Source organism: Tympanuchus pallidicinctus, unplaced genomic scaffold, assembly GCF_026119805.1.
Source record: "Tympanuchus pallidicinctus isolate F22 unplaced genomic scaffold, pur_lepc_1.0 scaffold4, whole genome shotgun sequence".
NCBI classification, from domain to species: Eukaryota; Metazoa; Chordata; class Aves; order Galliformes; family Phasianidae; genus Tympanuchus; species Tympanuchus pallidicinctus.
This window is the reverse complement of record NW_026294758.1, coordinates 23,130,138-23,152,809: the sequence shown is the minus strand read 5'-3', so window position 1 is coordinate 23,152,809 and position 22,672 is coordinate 23,130,138. Positions and strand designations below refer to the sequence as shown.

At 40.0% G+C, this 22,672-nt stretch overlaps 1 protein-coding gene across 1 annotated transcript in view; it reads left to right on the top strand.

Annotated features, from left to right (window-relative positions):
• ROR2 (receptor tyrosine kinase like orphan receptor 2) overlaps positions 1 to 19,013 on the top strand; it is a 151,792-nt gene extending 132,779 nt beyond the window's left edge. The window contains exons 5-9 of the mRNA XM_052700995.1: positions 4,991 to 5,118; positions 9,678 to 9,992; positions 11,668 to 11,913; positions 13,714 to 13,916; positions 15,533 to 19,013. Of these exons, the coding sequence (XP_052556955.1) occupies positions 4,991 to 5,118; positions 9,678 to 9,992; positions 11,668 to 11,913; positions 13,714 to 13,916; positions 15,533 to 16,975 (2,335 nt within the window). The 3' untranslated portion in view covers positions 16,976 to 19,013. The remainder of the gene's footprint in view (positions 1 to 4,990; positions 5,119 to 9,677; positions 9,993 to 11,667; positions 11,914 to 13,713; positions 13,917 to 15,532) is intronic.
• Positions 19,014 to 22,672: the final 3,659 nt, after the last annotated feature.

The window sequence follows — 22,672 nt, the reverse complement described above, 5'->3', positions numbered from 1 at the left end:
CTTCCTGACTGAAGAAGAAACTGCATTAAAAATTTGCTTTGCTTTTCTTTGATACTTTTATCAGAAATTTCAAGATACAAACCTGACCTGGAAGTATTAGGTATTTTTCTACAATGATAGTAATATGGACTTACTGTATTTTTGACTGGAAGAAAGTTTTACAGAAATGAGATTACATATGATGAAGATAGCATGTTTCTCTTCTCTGTAGTGTACACCTGTATTAGTAGGAGGTAGTGAATGCTGTGACATGTGAACTCATTTTAGCCATTGAAAAGTGATCCCTCTCTTGAAATGTTCTATATTGAGAGTAGAAGGAACAAATAACAAGGATTATAGTACCAGATTTTAACAGTTAGAGGTGCAGTGTAAACAAACCATGGATGTATACATGTATTAAAAACAGAAATCCCTGATGTTGCAGTGCTTTTTAACACACTTCCCACACACTAATATGGCTTACCTCTTTAACTAACAAAACCCTGTAATTTGTTTGAATGAAGATCCCTCTAAATAATTTATAAGTTTATTACTTCATTGTACTGAAACAAATTACTCTCAAAATTCTAAATAACTTGTTAGCTTTATTAAAAGTGTAGATTGACTTTTTTTCTTACGTGTATTGAATCTGACTAACTTGAATCTTCAAGAACTTTGTCTTCTTACTTGGTTCAAAACTGCAAAGTGGACTTCAGAATTTTGATTGGCAATCAAAAAAATTGATGAATTGGTGTTTTTGACTATATGCAAATATTCTTTGAACAAACAATGTTTCAATTTTGCATACAGAAGATTTGTTTTTCTCTTTTCTATGGCATCTTAAAAAATGAGTTTTAGGAGACTACTTGAATATAACTCTCAGTGCTAAAATAATTGCAATGCCACCTATTATAATTACTATTTTATTTACTGCAAGTTGTTTAGTTCCCCCTTCTCCAGCTTGCTCCTGTGCCAGAACTGATTTCTAGTTACTTAATTTTCAGTGTTAACCATTGTTCTTTCAAGGAATTCTCTGGGCTTGCTTGCATTTTAATCTGAATCTCTATCATGCTGATGTATGCATTCAAGGACTTCCTCCATTTGCATGTAAAGGTAGTAGGTCAGCTCTGACTGTGTTTGCAGGAGCATGAAATAAATGCTGAAAACCCTCTTTAGGCTTACATGCTTCACAAGATGATTTTAGTATTGAACAGAATTTCCACAATTGCCTTTTATTTACTGGGACTTCTTTTGTTTCATTTGCCCTCTGGCCTACTTGACTGTGGCAATTGCATACAATAGATTGTGTTACATAGATGTCGTGTTGTGCATTATACCCAGATGTATTCTTTCAGCTTATGAGACTTTCCGTTCAGAAAAGCCTCTTTGTTTCCTAGGTGTTTTCTTTCATAGTCTTTTGTTGAGTGTTCGTTCTGTGTCACCTGAAATTAAAGTAATGCTTACTGCAAGGGGTTAGCAATGCTCTATAATTTTTGCAATACGTGTAGCCCCCCTGGACTTGTCTCTGTGCTTCTGGAGGACATCTTCACCTTCTATTTTGTAACAGTTGTTACATGATAAATTTTATAGGTAAAGAAAGCCATTAGACCTGAATAACATTTCTTTCTAACTATATGAGGCAAAGCTGCTGCTTGTTACGTCCCGACCTCAGGTCCTGAGGGGCATCTGAGCAGAGAACTAGTCCCGCACTGGAACATCTGTCTCATCTCCTGACAACTTAAAAGCAACAGGCCTGGATTCAAATCATTCATAGGAAATCTCTATATTGAGAGATTCTCAACCGCATTCTGTGCTCTATTCCAATTCACAGGTCTTTCCATACCTCTCCTACAGACCCACATGTACGTGAAAGTCACAGTTTCTGTCACTGTGAGGAGATTAGACAGGCACTGCAGCACTGAGCCTTCATCATTCTTTTTCACTGCTTGTCTGTTCAATTTTCCATTTTATACAGATTTCTTCTGCTTCTCCTCCTAAGCACACTGTTTTCAATTGTGTGGTGGAGTGTGTGTGTGAGATAAGGAACATGTAGATATTTTACCTGTGCTTAGTTGTTTTTCATGTTTCCAGACATGTTAAACAAGATTAACCTTAGATAGACCTTGTATTGTACATATAAACACTGATACTACTTTTTTTTTTTCTTGTTCTTTTTTTCCTGCTTTGGCTTTATATTAGAAAACCTATTTTTTAACTTTATTGTTCTGGCATAAGATAACTTTCTGAGCCTGAAAAACTAGTGGATGGCACTCATCCTAATTGAAGTTGGGGTTTTAGAAGGAAGAACCAGGGTTCTTGATCAGAGCAGACTTCAAAGCTCAAGGATCAGGAAATTGAAAAGTCAGTATTTCTGCCTATTTTCAGCAGCTTTAAACTCCTTCTCTAATCAGCAGCTGAATTGCTGGCATATTATTTAGAGCACAAATCAAAAGACATATGGTTCCAAAGCTGCCTGTTTGAACTGAGCATGCTGCTTCTCCTGCACTATTTTATCAAATTTCCTATACCTTGCTTTTTGCTGCAAAAACATTTTGCCATGTGCTGAGTTGCAGAGGGAAAGAGCAATCTGCAAGGAGACTGTTTTCTGTCATTACTACAGCTTTCTCAAAATCAGCTATTTTGCTCAGAAGACTGGCGTAACTCTTCTTCACTTTATTATTAGTACTGACCATGTACTACTCACTGGCAACTCTGACTTGGCTGAGACACACATAGAGCAAGAACTCTGCTACAGACAGAGTATCTGACATCAGATTACTGTTTACTTTTGCTTGCATCCATAGTAATGGTCATATCCAGTTCAGTTTAATCAGCAGTTAACTGTATCATGAGAGAAGGGAGCATATGTGTTTATATATAGTATCTAAGCTGCATTTAGAAGTTCTTGACAGAAATAAATAAACTGAGCTAAGTAAGAGATCATATTGCCTTTGTCACCAAACCCATGCTAGCTTTTACAGATTTTTATTTTATTTTATTTTATTTTATTTTATTTTATTTTATTTTATTTTATTTTATTTTGTGCCGGCAAGAGAAGCCTTCCCTGAGAGCTAATGTGTGAGGTACAATTTCACTTAGATACATTGCTGACTTTGTTATGCAGGGTAACAGTTTGAATTTATTCTCGAGAAAGAGGTTGAATAAGTTAAATATTCATTCAGCTCATTATGGGAATTGCTTATTTCCTATTGAGATGGTTAAGGATCATGAAGCAGGCACAGAGAAATCACTTTGAGATTTTTGTCCCCTCAGGCATGTTGCAGTTGTTGCAAAATTAGAGTTTTTTTTAATGAGTGTGAAAGAACTACGTTGTGGCAATTAATTGATCCTGAAAGATACCTCCTTTTCTTCATCCACTGTAATATACAAATTACCTCTTTCTGCAAGCAGAATTTGTTTAAACTTTTTCAGACAGAATGGTTTTTAATAAGTAACAATCATACTGTGGTGGGAAATAAGGGACAAAAAACTACACGAGGCACTTCTTATAGTAAATCGGCATGTATGATGGATAAGGTCATCGTCTTTCCAGGAGAAAAGGGGGAATAGCTGCTCGGGTGTTAACTAATGATCCCAGCTTTTGCCTATCCTATGTGGACAGCCCTGCCCACTCTTCCACATCCAGGGAGTTTATAACTTCAGAAATAGAGGTGTCATTTACCTGAAGAGCTTTACCAGGGAACCATAGTGGAGAGAGGAAAAAAAAAAGCAAAGGAAGATTCTAAAACAGAGTAAGATACCAGAAATGATAGCTGCACTCGGCATTGGGTAGGTGTTGGATGATGATGCCTATTGTGATTACCTGTTGTTGGACAGCAGGTTGTAGTGAAGATATGGCCCAGCTGAGGGTTTTATGCATTTTCACTGATTTCCTGGTTCTGCTCATGTGACATGATGAGCAGGAAAGATGAAGATATTTGTAAGAGAAATGGAAATATGTGTAGCCAAATAATAATATCTGAAGATATTTTAAATAACATACAAAGTGCAGAAGAGTATTGATGTGATATTTCAAATATTGCTGGTATTAGAGGAGTACCTCAGGTGTTTGAACTGACTCTTAGGAAAGATGAGAGGTGTCCTAGAATTGATCATTTTCTGGACAATGTTTTATGCTTTTTTCATCACATTGTGTGGTGAGTCATAGGAAATACTCAAGCTAGCGAATCCTAGCACATTGGCTGTGCCATACCAGAGGAAATGCATGGTGTTGTGAAGATTCACTCTGAGAGTTCCTTCACAAGGGTGCTTTTGCAGTACTCAAATAGTTATGATCTACACATCGGCTCTGTATAATTTACTTGGGCTTTGAGGATGCTGTGTTGAACACCAAGGCTTAGAGCTAGTTCTTTTATGCCAGAGTATTTATGGTGATATAAGGAGTTGAATTTGGCTTACAAACTAACTCAATAGAGTTAAATTATATGTAGGAAGAGGAATTTGGCAATTGATTCTGTCCAGAGAGAGGAGGAAACCTTGATTAATTTTCATTTCTTCATAGTTTACCTAACTCAGAGTTTGGACTTTTCCTTATTTTAATTAAAGTGTGGCAAGGTCTCTTCTGCTCTTCACTACAGCAGGAAAGAAGAAAAGGAGAGAGTGGGGTAGGAGAAGAGAACCAACTTTTTGGCTGGTTGTACTGGATGCAGTTAGATGGCAGAAGTGAATGGGGACATGTAAAAACATCTGTTTTGCTGTCTCAGTCTAGCAGCTTTTTAGCAGATTCATCTGTCAAATTCCATTACTATTAGTACATGAAGTTTAAATTAATCTCAGTTTTTGTTTCACTTTTTTTCTTTTTACAAGGTGCCTCTTTAATACTTCTGAGATAGCGCAGACAGCACTGGAGAAGAAAGTTTCCTTTGGGAAATTGAACAGTTTCAAATTTATAATCTTCTGGGGTTCTCTCCTTTTATAAGAATATATAAAAAATTACTGTGTTATGCATTCCTAGACATCTGCTTATACGTTCCTAACTTGTCTTCTGCAGAGAAGATTACCATGAAGATGGTTTCTGTCAACCATACAGGGGAATTGCATGTGCGCGAATCATTGGAAACAGGACCATTTATGTGGACTCCCTACAGATGCAAGGGGAAATTGAAAATCGAATTACTGGTAAGCTTATACATCTCTGTAGCTGGACTGAAAACTAATCCAATATCGATACCGGTACTTTTGTCATCCTTTTCAGTTTTGTAAGTCAGTGACTAAGATATTAAGGCTTGAAGTAGATGACCAATTTTCCCACTTCTGCAGTTAGTAGAACTTGGAGCAAGAAAGGTGAGTATCTACTATTGTATAAAAGCTGTAAAAGCTGTTTCCACATCCTCAAGTAAAATAATAGGACATTGATTTTTTAACAAATTATAGGTTACACTGGAACTTTGTGCTTGGCAGATACCAATATAAGATTTTTTTTTAAATAAAATGCCTTCCGATATAAGAAAAAATTATTTTCTTTATGGTGGCTTTTCCTTCGGATTTCCTCTCCTCTGCATAATCTCAGGAGAGTCTGTATTTCACACTGCTTTATATAAAGCAAGAGCTGACCTTCCTGTGCTCTGCCTGCGCTGACTTCTTTCTCTGATCGTTTCATTACATACTCAGAAATTTGTTTCCAAAACAATAATTACTTCCACTGGGCTGTATATCAGCGTGAGTTTTCTTCATTGAATCTTCTCCCATCAGACTGATCACTGTGATTCTAATCAGCTGTGATTCTGATAGACACAAGCAGAGCAAGGGAATGCATTCATGGAATAGAGCAAAATGCTTATATATGGAGACTTAACACAGTCCAGCAGGAGCATATTTGTGCAATGGCTCTCCATCCCCCAGCAAATGAAGTCGAGCAGGGGAGGCAGGCAATCGTCGTGGCTGTGCAAGGATCTGCAGCTTAAATGGAGAGAAAAGAGAGAAATGTACAGGAAGTGAAAGCAGGGTTGTGCAGCCTGGGAGAAATACAGGACTGTTTTTTGTGTGCGTAGAGATAGGATTAGGAAAGCCAAGGCACAGATGGAGCTGAATTTGGTGAGAGACGTGAAAGATAGCAAGAAGGGGTTCTACAGGTACATAGGCAGGAGGAGACAGGCCAAGGAGAGTGTTCCCCCTCTGATGAAAGGTAATTGGGAGCTGGCTTCCTCTGACATAGAGAAAGCAGAGGTACTGAATGAGTACTTTGCCTCAGTCTTCATGGGTGGTCAGGCTTCCCATGTCTGCCAGGACCATGAGACCTGGACAGGCTGGAGAAGTGGAGAAGGGGGCCCATGTGAACATAATGAGGTTCAGTAAGGCAGAGTGCAGGATGCTACATTTGGGTTGGAGCAGTCCCAGGTATTTATACAAACTGGGGGAAGATCTCCTTGAGAGCAGTCCTGCAGACTTGGGGTCTGGGAAGATGAGAAGCTGGGCATGAGCCAGTAGTGTGCGCTTGCAGCCCAGAAGGCCAACTGTGTGCTGGGCTGCATTAAAAGTGGGGTGGCCATAAGGGAGAGGGAGGTGATTGTCCCCCTCTACTCTGCTCTTGTGAGGCCCCATCTGCAGCACTGCATCCAGGCCTGGAGCTCCCAGCACCAGAGAGATGCAGAGCTCTTGGAACAAGACCAGAGGAGGGTCACTGAGATGACCCGAGGGCAGGAGCATCTCTCCCATGAGGAAAGGTTGAGGGAACGGGGCTTGTTCAGCTTGGAGAGGAGAAGGCTTCGAGGAGGCCTCATTGTGGCCTTCCAGTACTTGAAGGGAACGCATAAACAAGAGAGGCATACAGGTGTTGACGAGGGTGGATAATGATAAGACAGGGAAGAATGGTTTTAAACTAGGACAGGGGAGGTTTAGGTTAGAAATGAGGAGGAATTTTTTCACCCAGAGGGTGGTGACACACTGGAACAGGTTGCCCAAGGAGGCTGTGGATGCCCCATCCCTGGAGGCATTCAAGGCCAGGCTGGATGTGGCTCTGGGCAGCCTGGTCTGGTGGTTGGTGACCCTGCACATAGCAGGGGGTTGAAACTAGATGATCATTGTGGTACTTTTCAATCCAGGCCATTCTGTGATTCTGTGATCTGGCCTGATATGCCTATCTAATTGAATCTGGAATTTAGAAACAGCTAGTTGCCAAGAAAATGAGCTTGACTTTACTTGTCAGCTCTATCTCCTTAAAGGTATTACTTTAAAGATATGACTTTAAAGGCTGATTTTCAAGCCAGAAATCCAGATCCATTCTTTCTGGGATATGGTGATCAGATACTGGGGCTGCTGAAACCCAAGTTTTGACCTCTCCGTTTGCTTTTATGAATCATTCCCCTCTCTTTTCTGTTGTACTCTATTTCAATTCTGGCCTATTTTACCATTCTATCATTAACTAACTCATAGTAATTATACCACTTTTACCTCAGCTATCTCTGCCTTGATTGAATGTTTTTCAACAATTGGAAAATTTTCTCTTATCTGAAATGATTAGATTTGTAATTCTGTGTGCTATTTTTATGATGTCCTACTGAAACAAATAAAAAAAGTTACTAAATCATTATGTCTTCCAGAAAATAATGATTGATATTTGTTTCTGGAATGTACAGCATGGACACTCATGATCTGGTTGTTGTTTCCCTGATTATTAGATGGATTATGGTGGCTGAGGACTGGGACTTGAAGTGGTGTAGAACTTGAGAAGAATTCCTGGTTCAAACCTTCTTTAAGAGCAAAAATTTGTGTACCACCACAAACATAGGGTCTAACTAGAAAGTATGAATCATATTGCTTTTTGAAGTTATATACATCTGAAGGACATACCAAATGCTTTATGCAAAATAAATGCTGAGGATTTCACAGTACTCTTTTTTTGCGTAACTCTTCTTGAATGTAAAGTAAGTGTTCCAAGGTTAATGTTCTTAGCCCAAATACGAGGATATTTTTGAGAACTTCTCCTTAGAATTTGCTTGTATTTTTGCCTATGCTTTTTAAGTCTTTGGTGAAATCTCTTTATACTCAGTGCCATCCACCACTCTGGGAAGGTTATGACTGGGTAATGGTGACACCTACTGTCTGATGCTAAGACCTCATTAAAAAGTTACACGCCTAATCAATGGGGAATTTTTATTCTGGGTTTTCATTTTCTATCTTCATCTTTTGCACATACTGTGTTCAGATACTGTCCAAGTCTTCAGTTTGGAAAGAGACAATCTGGAAAGAGGCTTACATACACAAACATAAATTCTAAGGTGCACAGTAGCTTTATGGGAGCAATCAAGCTTTGAGAAAGGAGCTTAGGAAACATGAGTGACTAGTGGTGCTTCTGGGCCATTTCTGGCATTCTTTGAAGAACAAGAAATGTGACAACAGAATAGATGGCTTGGAAGGGGAGATGCTCAATGCTGCTGAGGCTTTGTTCCCAGTACTGCTGCCTGCCCTTTGGCACCCAGTAATCAAGAGACTGCTCACGTTTGCATATCTTGCTTCTGTGCTGCATGATCGTTGTACAACCTTGTTTGCTTTTGATAAAAACAAATTGTGGCCAATATTGTTATTTAGGTATTCTTTGCTTATGCCAATCTAAATTCTGTAGCACCTTCACAAAATTTTCAGGTAGCCAACTGTGAGTGCTTCACTCCTTATGTTTAATTTCTCCGTCTTATGGACAAGCTCACCTCATAGCTGTTGTTTACAGCCTCATGTTGTTCTTGCGTGCAGTATTCCCTGGGTGACTGATGGAAGGTTACACTTCTGTATTAAAATAAGGAATGATGTAGACAGAACAAAAGGGCTGGAGCTCAGGCTGCTGCATGTGTGATGTTGAGAAAGAGACAAGAGGCTCTCTCATAGCAGGTAGCAGCAAGAGGTAGGAAGGGAGAGAGCTGAATAAGAGGGGAAGAAGTGATATGCAGATTATGACTAGACTGCTGAACGATTTGGACTAATTTTATTTTCTCTTTACAATATGCACTGGTGGATGTACAGTACAGTCTAGCAAACCTTGCTCACAAGTTATATTTTCCAGTGTGTGAATGAATGTTCCTGTATTTAGTTTGATTTGTCCCCAGATCCACATGTCCACATGTCCACTTGTCTGTTATTAAAAACATGCAAGAAAACTCCCAGATAAACATTACAGTGTAGACAGTGAGGGCTGAAAGGGAAGGTCAAGGTCTTAACCAACATAAAACACATCTTAATGTGATCTATAATCGGTATGCTGAAATTGATTACTGTTATGTATTTGGCTTCCCTTATCTACCAGGGGCAACATCTCTTCAAATACCAAGCCTGTCAAGGTTTAAAAAATGCTTGATTATTGATCAAAACATCTACAGAGGGAAGAAACTAAGTTATCCTCATTCAAATTTTATCTAACTAGAAACTTTGGGAAAATAGGTCAGCGTTCTGGCAGTTGTTTCTTGCTTTAGATATTTATCCTTTCAAGTCAAGATTAATAAAATGTCAACAGTTACTCAAAAGTAGTCACTTTCTAAGAGCTGAGATTCTGCAAGAAATGTGCAGATGTCAGAGTTTGCTTTTTGCATTTGTCCTTTGCAGTAGAAAAGACCTGTTTTTTTCCCAGTTGCTCAGTAGGCTTTCAAACCATCATGAGATGAAAGTTGTAAAAGGCAAACAATGTAAAAATTATGTTGTTTCTCATAAGTATTGTGAATTAATGCTTAAACAGTACCTTTATTCCTTTCCAGCTGCATTTACAATGATTGGCACTTCTACGCATTTGTCTGACCAGTGCTCGCAGTTTGCTATACCGTCCTTCTGCCACTTTGTGTTTCCTTTGTGCGACGAGCGCTCCCGGACCCCAAAACCACGGGAATTGTGCCGGGATGAGTGTGAAGTTCTAGAAAATGATCTGTGCAGACAGGAGTACAACATTGCTAGATCAAACCCCCTCATCTTGATGCAGCTGCAGTTGCCTAAGTGTGAGGATCTCCCACGACCTGACACCTTGGAAGCTGCCAACTGCATAAGGATTGGGATCCCCGTGGAGAGACTCAGCCGATGTAAGCCAGTGTGCTACCTATTTTGTATAGTGTTGATACTGACCGCAATCTTGCACTGTTTTAAGGTACTGTTAAGGTGGCGACGAGGCTTAAAGGATGGTGCTTTGCACTGGAAGGGGTTATATCAACTACGGTTGGCTATGAAACTTCATATTCACACAACAGGTTTTAATCAGCTATGCTAAGGAAAGCAGTGCATTGCAGCTTTCCTTTCCCACGAGCTGTCGCTCACTGCCAACTTAGTTCTTAACTTTCTGTGTAAGTCCTCCCATACTGCTATTTTTGAGCTCTGTTTACATGTCAATAAAACTTAAGTAGGCTGTAGAAGCTTAATTGGAAAAGTCTGTTAAGAAATCAAACTTTTACTGTTCATTGTGTATGAGAAGAAATCCACAAGACTGGTAATTCTTTAAATCAAGCTTGTAGTGAAGCTGTCTTTCTTCAGCCATGCAGGATGGTGGAAAATGTTAATCTCACTTCATTTGATCTGTATTTGCATCCAGGAGTAGAAGGGTTGTTTGATTACCAGCTGTTACGAGATCACAGTTTTTCTGCCTACTCCATTTCCTAGCAATTAATCACAATCCTCCTAAAATGTTAAACAGGGAAGCTCCTTGAGACTAAAGATGCATAAAGAGCTAAGTACCATTATTCTGAATACCCATTATCTGAACTGAGATTTATGAGCAGGGGTAATGGCATAGAAGTAGCCATGTTTGCTGTATTCTTGGAAGGCAATTGCCTGATGTAGCTGAGAAGGAGTATTAACTCAGAAATTGATGGGAAAACCAAATCAAGCAAAAGAAATGGGAATAAAAACAATATTAGAAATCCAGTAAAGATTTGAAAGCATGGATGTCTCTGCCTCTTGGAGTCAGTGCTGCTCCCTCTGGTGGAACAGCTGCAGTGTATATACCCTTGATTTATAGATAATGGGAAAAAGAAGCTTTGTAAGAGTTGGATTCCTGAGGGCTGGGGAAGGAGACTCAGAAAAATGATGAAGGCAGTATTTCAAGCATGCAGAAAAAGGTATGTTTCAGTTCAGGTGCCAAATATGAGGGACGAGTACTCAGAAGGTAGGAAAAGAGGATAGCAGCATAAGAGAGAGAACAAAGATACTTCAGCAGATAAGAAATAGAACAAAACTTATGTCCTTTTTTTTTTCTAAAGGAAAAAAAGAAAGAAAAACTGGCAAGGCAACAGAAAATGCAGCATACTTCTTCTGGAAGTCATCAGTGTAAGAAAATCAGGAAATTATGAGAAATAAAAGTAGTAAATAAAAAATTTGCACTGTTGGCATCAGAAGACTTTTCCTGAATTTAAACTCATATCTCTAATTCAGTTCAACACATCTTGTTCTGTATCCAATGTCTACTTGGTACCAATTCACATACAGAAGTACCAAATACTGATGTGTGTAGCCATAGCTTTATAGGCAGAATTCAAACATAACTGGTTGTGAAACAGAACGGAGGGCCAAGGAATTGAAACTTAAAAAAAAAAAAAACCATAGTTTTGATTTAAATCTAGAAGGACCTATATTTAAATACTTAAAAATACTTAAATTACTTTAAAAAAAAACAAACATACATGATCTACATATTGCAGCTGTTATGGATTTTCTGACACTAATTATTTTGTTATTTGTAACCTTTTGCCAAACCCTTTTTAACAGATCATCAGTGCTACAATGGTTCTGGAGCAGATTATAGAGGAACAGTCAGCGTCACCAAATCTGGCCACATCTGTCAGCACTGGGACTCCCAGAGTCCCCACAATCACGACCTGACAAGCACACAGTTTCCAGAGCTAGGTGGAGGACATGCGTATTGCCGGAATCCTGGGGGTCAGATGGATGGGCCTTGGTGTTTTACAAAGAATAAAAACGTACGCATGGAACTGTGTGACATACCTTCTTGTAGTATGTATTCTCATTCTTTTTTCCACTATTACTTTCCTGAATCCTGTGTAATTTTGAATTGTCCATATTTTACATGTGCTATCCACTTAATAAGTTAATCTCTCAAATGTTTCATTGTTGGTTTGTGTGGTACACATTTAATGTTTTCTTACTAGATGATGAGCATCGCCTATATAAGTTTGCCTTGCTCATGTTACTCAATTGTATTAGCTTTTTCTCTGTATGACATCTTGCAGTCAACAAGGATTTTAAGATCCTGTAGAGGGAGATATAACACTGCTTGTTTCAATGAAGCTGTGTGAAGCGCAGAAGCAGAGATGTCATAAAACAGATGATTTTATCAGAAGTGTCCTACACTATCTGCACAACTGATGGCAAAAATGAAAAGCAGCCTCTCACAGCTCAATACAGTCCTGATTACTTCCTTTTGTTGGTGCAGACTTCATTCTAAATCTGTTACAGTGGTAACAATGTTTAGATGTGGCAAAGCAATTTAATGCTGCTCTTCTTTAGGAAGAAAATCATGTCTACTGTGGAAACAAATAAACTATGGAAGCCATAAAACTGTTTTTGTTACAGATTGCCTGTATCACAGAGTCATAGAATGACTTGGGTTGGAAGGGATTGTAAAGCCCAGTTCCAACCCCCTGCTATGGGCAAGGCTGCCACTCACCAAATCAGGCTGCCCGCGGCCCCATCCAACCTGGTTTGGAACACCTCCAGGAGGGATGGGCCATCCACAGCATCTCTGGGCAGTTGTGCCGGTGTCTCACTGCCATTTGAAGAAATAATTTCTTCTGAACATCTAATTTAAATCTCCCCTCTTTTAGTTTAAAGCTTTCCCCTTGTGCTCTGTCACTATCAGGCCATGCAGGAAGTCAGTCCTCTTTCAGCTTATAAACTGCCCTACTCTTCTGCAGGCTAAACAAGACCAACTGCTCAACCTTTCCTCATAGGAGAGGTGCCCCAGCACTCTGATTGCCTTGTGGCCCCCTTCTGGACCTGCTCCAACAGCTGTACATCTTTCTTTATGTATTGGGGCCCCAGGCCTGAGTGCAGTACTCCAGATGGGTCTTAACAAGGGCAAAGACAGTTCCAGTGAATTTTTCTGAACTATTCTGCCCTGCAGTCTCCAAATAAAAAAAAAAAAAAAAAAAAAAAAAAAAAACCAACAAAAAAAAACTATTTTAGAAAGGTTCCAGTGTAGTCTTATTAAATGTATTGATAGCTGTTTAATTGCTGTAAAGTGACAAGATGCACTTTTGTTCTCTTAAGTACAGAAAAAACAATACCTTTGCCAGTGAGAGTTGACATTTACTTTATTCTGGGCAGTAGCAGTACTAGTGAAGGTAGAAAGTGTATAAAGTGCTGTTCAAATGTCTGGAATGAAGTGAGAAAACCAGACTTGCCCTTGTTTATCATGTTGAGGTTACTGCACAATGAACCTTGATGGAGACTGCTTCTTTTTATTCCCAGAACATGATACTGTTCTGTTTTCTGCAGTTTCCAGAACTGTAAGCCTAAAAATCAAATTGAAATAAACCAATATACTGGTGCAGCCATCAGAAACTGTGTAAAACCACAAATTTATTCTGCTTCATTCTGCTATTCTGAACTAATTATTAGAAATATTTATTGAAAAACTATCGAGAAAGGATGGGTAACATGACTTTTGTTTTCAGTTTTAAATGTCTACTTTTCATTAAAAATGTTGCATTAACAGTCATTGTAGTTCTTTTTTTGTGTTGCTGAATGCATAAAAATACTTATTGTAAACAAAGAACATTTCTGTGCCAACAGGTCCACGTGACAACAGCAAAATGGGAATCCTGTACATCTTGGTTCCCAGCATAGCAATTCCTTTGGTCATTGCCTGCCTTTTCTTTCTGGTCTGTATGTGCAGAAACAAGCAGAAAGCATCTGCCACAACACCACAGCGTCGCCAACTGATGGCATCTCCCAGCCAGGACATGGAAATGCCACTCATTAATCAACACAAACAGGTGTTTTTCCCAGAATTTGCTTAGGATGCATGTTTCTAATGTTATGACTTGCTCTGTCTCATATTTTCAGTATTTGAACTGAGCCATGTTGCAAGAAATCTGCTTTTTATAATGTGCTGGTGATTTTCTTTAGTGAAAACCAGGTTTTGCCACTTACTTAACTACGTCTAGAAACCCTGGCCTCTGGCAGCAGCTTTCAGAACAAAATATTTCATGACATCTGCACTTACCTGTCAGTCCCCATTCTGTCTCTTGTCTTAGTGACTGAAAATGTTATTTCTGATCCAGCCTTCAGCCTGCAGTTCATTTTTTTCTCTTGATAACAATGTAACTGATTTGCTTGTTTCTAGCAGGATGCATGATGTTGTTTTGTCTCTAGTCTGTTGGCTCAGTCCACTCATATTATCAGCAAACTAAGTAGTAAGCTGAGCTGAGATGCAACGTATTTCTAGGCTGTTATCGCAAGGATGGTGAAAAGAAAATGGCTTTGAGCTGCTGTCTGAAGATCTCATTTTCATACAACTTTCTGGGGCAGCTAAATGTTAAAATCGTGTTTATATCTAATCCCGAATTTTTAACCATAGCACTTACAAGGCACAAGTTCTAATAAACAGTGCTCAGTTTGGAACAGTTTGCAACACCTGTTCACAAAGCTTCTTAATATTTGCAGGATACTATTGCTTGTAACAAATGTCATTGATTATGTTTGGTGAGGAAGTTTCATGGCTGAGCCTGTACTGTGCTGGAAACTTTATGGTCCAATTTTCAGCCTGTCAGCCACTAAAATCAGAGCTTGTTCCCAGATTACCTGATAGAGTATTTTCAGCCTGTCTTACCCTCTCCTGCTGCATTACCCTCGGTGTGAAGCTGTGCTGTCTGTGTCTGACCTGTCCAGGGACTGCTCCAGCTGAGTTAATTGGGATGTATTCATCAGATCACCATCAGTCTCCCCTGCTTTCCCTGCTGGAGGGGAGGAGGATTTCTCTCTAAAGGCTTTGCCACCTTTACCTATCAGAAGACACCCCCTTCTTCTTTGTGCAGCTTTTCTTTCATTCTCCTCACCAGAGTTAATTCAAAGTTTCTCAGCAGGAAACTGCTACCCATTGACAGGGACTGCTCCTGTCATGCAGTGGTGGAGAAAGGACAGATTGGACACTGGGAAACTGAGAGAGGGTTCACACCTCCCTCTACTGGAAATAATGTTTCAGTTCATCCTATAGCCTGCCAACCTTTTTAGCTTTTCTGACACCTCTTTAATGGACGCCTCTGGGCAGAACTGCAGGGCAACTATAATACTTAATAATATCATTGTTACCCTGATTTACTCTGAAGTGATGATTCATTTAACTTGCAGGTAACTCCTTTGTGAAAGCAATGATGCTTCTGTTTTACACCATAGTTTAATTTACACTTACTAGAATAACTTAAGATTGACTGTAAAATCCATACACTGATGTGGATATGCAAAAAAAAAAAGTTATCCAAAAGTTATCCAATTTTTATCCAGCTTATCTTCCAGTTTGAACACTTAACCACTGTGAGCTTTTCACTGGTAGATTCTGCTATTCAGAAAGCACTGTGATTTTTTGCTGATTGTTTTCTTTGCTTCGTTTCAGGCTAAACTTAAAGAAATCAACCTGTCTACTGTGCGGTTTATGGAGGAACTAGGAGAGGAGAGATTTGGCAAAGTCTACAAAGGGCACCTTTTTGGTACGGCACCAGGTGAACAGACACAAGCTGTTGCTATCAAGACGCTGAAAGACAAAGCAGAATTGTCTCTTCGGGAAGAATTTAAACATGAGGCAATGATGAGGTCACGATTACAGCATCCAAACATTGTTTGTTTGCTGGGAATAGTGACAAAGGAACAACCCATCAGCATGATTTTCAGTTATTGTTCCCACAGTGATCTCCATGAGTTTTTGGTGATGAGATCTCCTCATTCAGATGTTGGCAGCACTGATGATGACAAGACAGTAAAATCCACTCTGGAACCAGCAGACTTCTTCCATATCGTGACTCAGATAGCTGCAGGGATGGAATACCTTTCAAGCCACCATGTTGTTCACAAGGACTTGGCCACAAGAAATATATTGGTGTTTGATAAACTGAATGTAAAAATATCTGATTTAGGCCTTTTCAGGGAAGTTTATGCTGCTGATTACTACAAACTGATGGGAAATTCTCTTCTTCCTATCCGTTGGATGTCCCCTGAGGCTATTATGTATGGCAAGTTTTCTATTGATTCAGATATTTGGTCATACGGAGTTGTGTTGTGGGAAGTTTTCAGCTATGGCCTGCAGCCATACTGTGGTTATTCTAACCAGGATGTCATTGAAATGATCAGAAACCGACAGGTTTTGCCGTGTCCCGATGACTGCCCCACATGGATATACACTTTGATGTTGGAGTGCTGGAATGAATTTCCCAACAGAAGACCAAGATTTAAAGATATACACAACAGACTAAGAACATGGGGAAACCTTTCCAATTATAACAGCTCAGCACAAACTTCTGGAGCAAGCAATACCACACAAACAAGTTCCCTTAGCACAAGCCCGGTTAGTAATGTCAGCAATGCTAGGTACATAGGACCAAAGCAGAAAACTCCAGCATTTCCTCAACCTCAGTTCATACAAATGAAAGGGCAGATGAGACCAATGGTCCCACCTCCTCAACTCTATATTCCAGTCAATGGTTACCAGCCAATGCCTGCCTATGGGGCTTACTTGCCAAATTTTTATTCTGTTCAAATTCCAATGCAAATGGCTCCTCAGCAAATGCCTCCCCAGATCATTCCCAAACCAGGCTCCCACCATAGTGGGAGTGGATCCACCAGCACAGGCTATGTAACAACAGCTCCTTCCAATGCATCGGTGGCTGACAGAGCTGCTCTACTCTCGGAGGGCACTGATGACACAAACAATGGAACAGAAGACATTGCCCAGAATCCTGTCCAGGAGGAAGAGGAAGAGGAGGGATCTGTGCCAGAAACAGAATTGCTGGGTGATAATGACACACTTCAGATGGATGAAGCAGAAATTCAGTCAGAAGCTTAAGAAATTTGGCCTTATTACTAAGAATTTTGCATCACTTCTGTGATTGGTGACAGTAGATACTTAAGCTTAACAACAGAGATTTTGATATGATGAAAAAAAGCACAACCAAAAATATATATATCAATATTAATTGCAGCAATAATGACATACTGAATTTATTGACCATTATCACTGTCAGCATTTTGCAAACTTGGTGGTACAGAACTGCTGGCTTTCATCTTTTTTACAGTACTACAGTTCTTAAAGGAAACTGCTTTTCAGTAATGTACTGTTGCTGTGCAACATATTGCAGAGTAACATTGCACATCATGATATGTGAGTGTAGTGTTAGTGAATTATGCTTAAATCATTAACACAAATAAGGAATCCAACTACAGTTGCTCTCAGCATAAGGAAGTGCCCTGGTTGTGATGGACAGCTTAGTTTATAGTATTTATCTTTTGATATAATGGACACAAGATTGTTGTTTGCTTTTCAAATCTGGAAAAAAAAAAAAAACAAAAAAAAAAAACCAAAAAACAAACAAACAAACAAACAAAAAACAAAAAACAAGAAACAAGTTGAGAGTATGGATCCATAGTTGTATTAAAGTAACCAGAAAAGTAGAGAAACAATGTAAAATAGGCTGTGCTGAGTGAGACTGTGGGCGTGCCTAGCCCAATAGCATGTCTCCAAAGAGAGTAGTTTCTGCCTGGGGAAGAGTACAAGGACAATCGTACCATTTCCCCAAAGTGTTTTCACAGGCACCAGCAACTTGTGGCTTAGGAAATTCCCAAGCCAGAGGTGGAATTTTGTTGTTGTTGTTGTTTAATAATTTCTGATGGAATTTTCTTCCATGAGTTTATACAAGTAACTTTGAACCCACATAAACTTAGAGCATCCACAACATCCTGTGGAATAACATGAGAGAAGAGAGGATGTCTTTCTTTCATCATTCCCTATGAATGACTGTGACAGAAGCTTCCAAATGAGATCGTCTGATTGCGTTTGTGGATGGAAGTGTTCCTTCTCTGCTGTGTATTTTCAGCAGCAAGCAGCCTTAATACACTGTTAACCAAAAATGGGGATATTGTAGGTGTGCACTAACTTAACAGTCCAACTTTAATTGCATATTTGTTGTCAAGTATAGGAAAAGGCTCCACATACATGTTCCTACATTGTAAAAATGTTGGGTTTTGTGGGGGGTTATAAACTCACTTGATCTACTGCAATTACTGCTGGATTGCATGTGAAAACATGTTTTTTGTTCCTGCCGGTTTAGTGAAAACAATTCTTTGAACTTTAGAAGACCAAAATAAGCAAAGTTGTACAGAGTGCTGTTTTTGTCTTCTGTTTGCAGGATGGATCATGTACAGACCTTTAAATGTAATTTATGTTTTATTACATTTTTTTACTACACTTTTTTTTCTTTGAAATATTTGGATTTTTTTGAACAAATGATTTTATAGCTTAACCATTTACAATAGTCATATGTGGTGCAGTTTTATCATATTGCTGGTTCATTTTGTTAAATGTGCAGACAGGTCCATACATTTCACTACTCTTTCTGTATTACAAGCAATACACACTTGTAGAATTGTAGCCAATACACACTATAACTATAAATTGTACATCCAGCACATGGAATTTCCAATAAAGTAATGCAAAAAGTATGATAAAGTATGTTATGTTTATAGTTCCCGCAGCCATTGTTTTTTTGTTTCAGTAGTTGTGGAAATTGAAAAGGCCACAGTTGCTTAGATTACAGGTTTCATGCCCAAACTACGTTTGTTTTGTGTGTACTTTGTTTCCTTTTTTCCCCCCCCCCTTTTTTTTTTTTTTTTATTTTAATTACATGGGGATACATTTTAAGTGGTGTATCATTTTGATCTACACATTGTGTTCTTGATATGGCAGCATTACTTGTTTCCAGCATTTCACCTGGATTTGGAAATGCACTGGTAGGAATAAAATATGAAAACTTTATTGCTTGTGTTAATATAATGCAGCTTTGGGTGCTATTAATAAATAAAGAATAAATAAATTTTAAAAAAGGAAATTTCTTTAAGTTTCTTTGTTTCTCTAGGTTTCATGTTCTTGTATTCAAATACCTCATTAATCAAGTATATTTGCTTCCTTTTCTAACTTAATGCCTGAAAAAATAAAGGTTGGTGGTTCAGTTACAATACAAATGTATAAATGAGGGAAGAGATAATGTAAATGATCTAGTGCTAGTCTGTGGAAGATTCTGTACAACAGTGTATAAAGTTCATCCCAATTCTGGTAGTCAAAAGTCAATAAGACTTTAGGAGCAGTTTGGAAACTCCTGATTCTCCTCCTTGAGCCTTATAAATTCAAGCCTATAAAACTTAAACAGAAAAATAAGCCTGACTTCTACCGTGACTTTCCTGTCCCTACTGTGAGAGAATCAATCTTAGAGTGATGACAGAAGAGTAGTATGTCATTCTTTAGTCCAGCCTTGATGGTACACTGTATACTTGATGGTACACACTAGCATAGGACAAAGAGGTTTTCTTCCACCTGTTGGTGTTGATGGACATAAGGAAGAACTATTTCTCTCAGAGAGTGGTCAGGCACTGGAATGGCTGCCCAGAGAGGTGGTGGAGTCCCTGGCAGTGTTCAAGACGCATCTGGATGACGTGCTGCGTGATGTGGTTTAGTGCTAGTGGTGGCAGTGGTGATGAGGAGACGGTTGGACTGGATGATCTTGTAGGTCGTTTCCAACCTTGTGATTCTATGATTCTATGGAATTCCCTGAGCTGCCATGATCGGAGATATAACAACATGCAAACACCTTACCTATGGCTAAGATGAGCATGTCTAAATAGACACTTAATGCAACCAGCATGTTAATGGCTTAACACGTTGTCTGTAAGTTATATGTATTGACAGCAACTTGCTGCTCTGCAACTCCCTGAGCGATCTGTGATATCTGCTGCAAAGTCCCAGGCAAATTTTGTACCTGCTATTCTTCAAGATTTGGAAGCAAAGCTAACAAAAAGCAGAAAAGGGGTGACTGACGATGTGTCAGTAAGTAGATAGAACAAGGTGAAGTAGGGAGGAAAGCTTGTGGCTGGGACCCAGCAAAACTGATCAGCATGCAAAGATATTTCTTGATGTCATGGCTAGCGAAATTGTCAAATTGTCATTTGCCCTCTTGCTAGAGCAGTTTTTGTAGGCAACAAATGTATGGCTATATAACTAGGAGAGAGCACGTTAGTTTTGAAACTGCACTTCACTGACCTACTTCAGTCAGTATGATCTTTCTAAGAAGACAAGGAGGAAAACCTTAGGAAAAACAGATGGAACATCACTACTGTGCATTTTAGCCCACTTCTGATGCAGGAAGTTGTGGCTGACAGATACTACCTCCTTCCCACCTCCGAAGATATGTGACACTGGACCGGGTTGCATGCCTCTGCCATTCCTGCAAATGGTTTAGCTGTCTTCTCTCAAGTCTAGTTCTCTAATGTGGTGCAGGTGTCTGATACTGGTTCAGATTGTTGTGAGGAAGGATTTCTTGGAGAAAGAGCTGAAAGGAGCTTTGATGCAGTCAGCCCCTTTTGTGCAGCCTACTGAGCTGAGGCAGTTCCCTAGACTGGCTGCATATCAGCCAGTGTCAGCAAACCTGAAGATTTTTTTTAATGGATTGAGAACTGGCTGTCTAGTAGAGTTCAGAGAGTTGTGATCCAGTGCTGGGCTTCCCAGTTATAAAAAAAAAAGCAGGGCTCTTCTGCTGACCTGGAGCATCTCCTCTATGAAGAAAGGTTGAGGGACCTGAGACTGCTCAGCCTGGAGAGAAGGCTGAGAAGGGATCTCAGTACTGTTGATAAATACCTAAACTGAAGGAGTCAAGTGGATGGGGCCAAACTCTTCAGTGGTGTGCAGTGACAGAACAAAGGTTAATGGGCACAAACTAGAAAATGCAAATTTCCATAAAAACAGAGGGAAGAACTACTTTACTTTGAGAGTGATAGAGCACTAGAAAAGGCTGCCCAAAGAGTTGTGGAGTCTCCTTCTATGGAGTTATTCAAATCCCTTTCCTGTGTAACTCTCTCTAGGGAACCTACTTTATCAGGTTGGACTACATGATTTTCAGAGTCCCCTTCCAACCCCTACAATTCTGTGTTTTCTTGAGGTAGAGATCTTTGTGTGTAGCGCAGTCACAAGGTAAAGTCTTGAATTATTACAGCCCTATCTTAGGATTCTAAAGAAATATGTTCCACATCGCTATGCTGTAAATTACGTATAACATTGTACCATCATCATGATTTCAGTTAAAATTAGGTCTTAGGGAAAGCAAGTCCTCATCACTTCTTCACGGATTGCAGAAAACTCTGGGGGAAGGGATGTACAGCAAGGCCTGTGGGACAAAGAAAGACATTATGAACAAAAGACCTTGCAAATGAGTAAACAAGCTCAGCAGCTACTTGCGCCAGACAAACACACACGAGGCGCCTGGCTCCTACATGTGTCCAAGGGGTTGTTGAATGGGTATAACTGGTTGTAAGCGTGTACAACGAATGTCTTCATTCTGCACCAGCAACGGGGTTGTGCCTCTCCTGCCACAACTGATGCACGAACAGAGACATGAAAAGCAGATCAGACTGGAGCGGGCTGACGGAAACCCTGTGAAGAGAGTGCTGAGAGAAGTGCGGGGCTGAAAGAAGCCCTATAGAGAGAGCAGTGAGGGAAGCACAGGGCTGAGAGAAGCCTTATCGTGAGCGTATTTGAGAGAAATGCGAGACTCAGGGAAGCCATGGAAACGCGATCGACATAGAAGCCTGTATGGGGAAGTGTTGAGAGAAACGCAGCTGCCCGAGTTTTCGTTGCTCAGCCAGAATCACCTTTGCAGGACAGATGTGAGCAACGGGGAACAATGGGAGCAAGTTTAACAAAGAAGCAGGGGGCGGTTTGCAAAATAATGGAGAGATTTTGAAGAGTGGAAAGTTGGAATTTAGTCTCCCATAATGTAGAAGTATTAGATGGGACTACGATTTATGACAGAGAAATATGGGATAAAGCAGGAGTGAGGCTGTGGGATGCAGCTATGCTCTCTGACCCTGTGGCTAAAACTTCTTGGGTTCCTGGAGATTGGTTTTTGAATCGCTAAAAGAACATGCAAATTCTACGGTCCCAATAGAGCCCACCGCTCTTCCTGTGGTGGAAGCTGCTGTAAACAACAGCGATGACAATGCCCCTTCATTCCCCAGAATAGTGAGTCTGAGGGAGGAACCAGACTTGCAACCCCCCAATCCGCATGAAGTTTGGCAAGCGATTGGCAAAGAACGGAGGCGGGAGGGGGACTGACATCATTCAGAGATTGCATTCAGCTCTCACCTGCCCTGCAATTTCGGTTTTTGGATTAAGGCTCAGCTCTCCCTGTACCAGTAATCTGTTGAGCTCTGTTATGAAAAGTTACACTCTTCGTCCTCGTGACTGCAAGACCTTGGCACAATTGACAGGTTCTCAATACACGATGTGGGTGGGCTTTTGGAGAGAATCTGCACAACAAAAGGCGCTGGAGCAGAAGCTGTTGGAGCTCAGCAACTCGCTGCAGAGTGTGCAGCCCCAGAGCCTATGGATAAGCCTATGGCTCATCCACCACCACAAGCACTTGGGGCTCATTGTCAGCGTGTGGGGGCAGGAGCTGCAGAAATCTACTGCTGAGACGTATGCTGGTGTTTGGACCCTCAT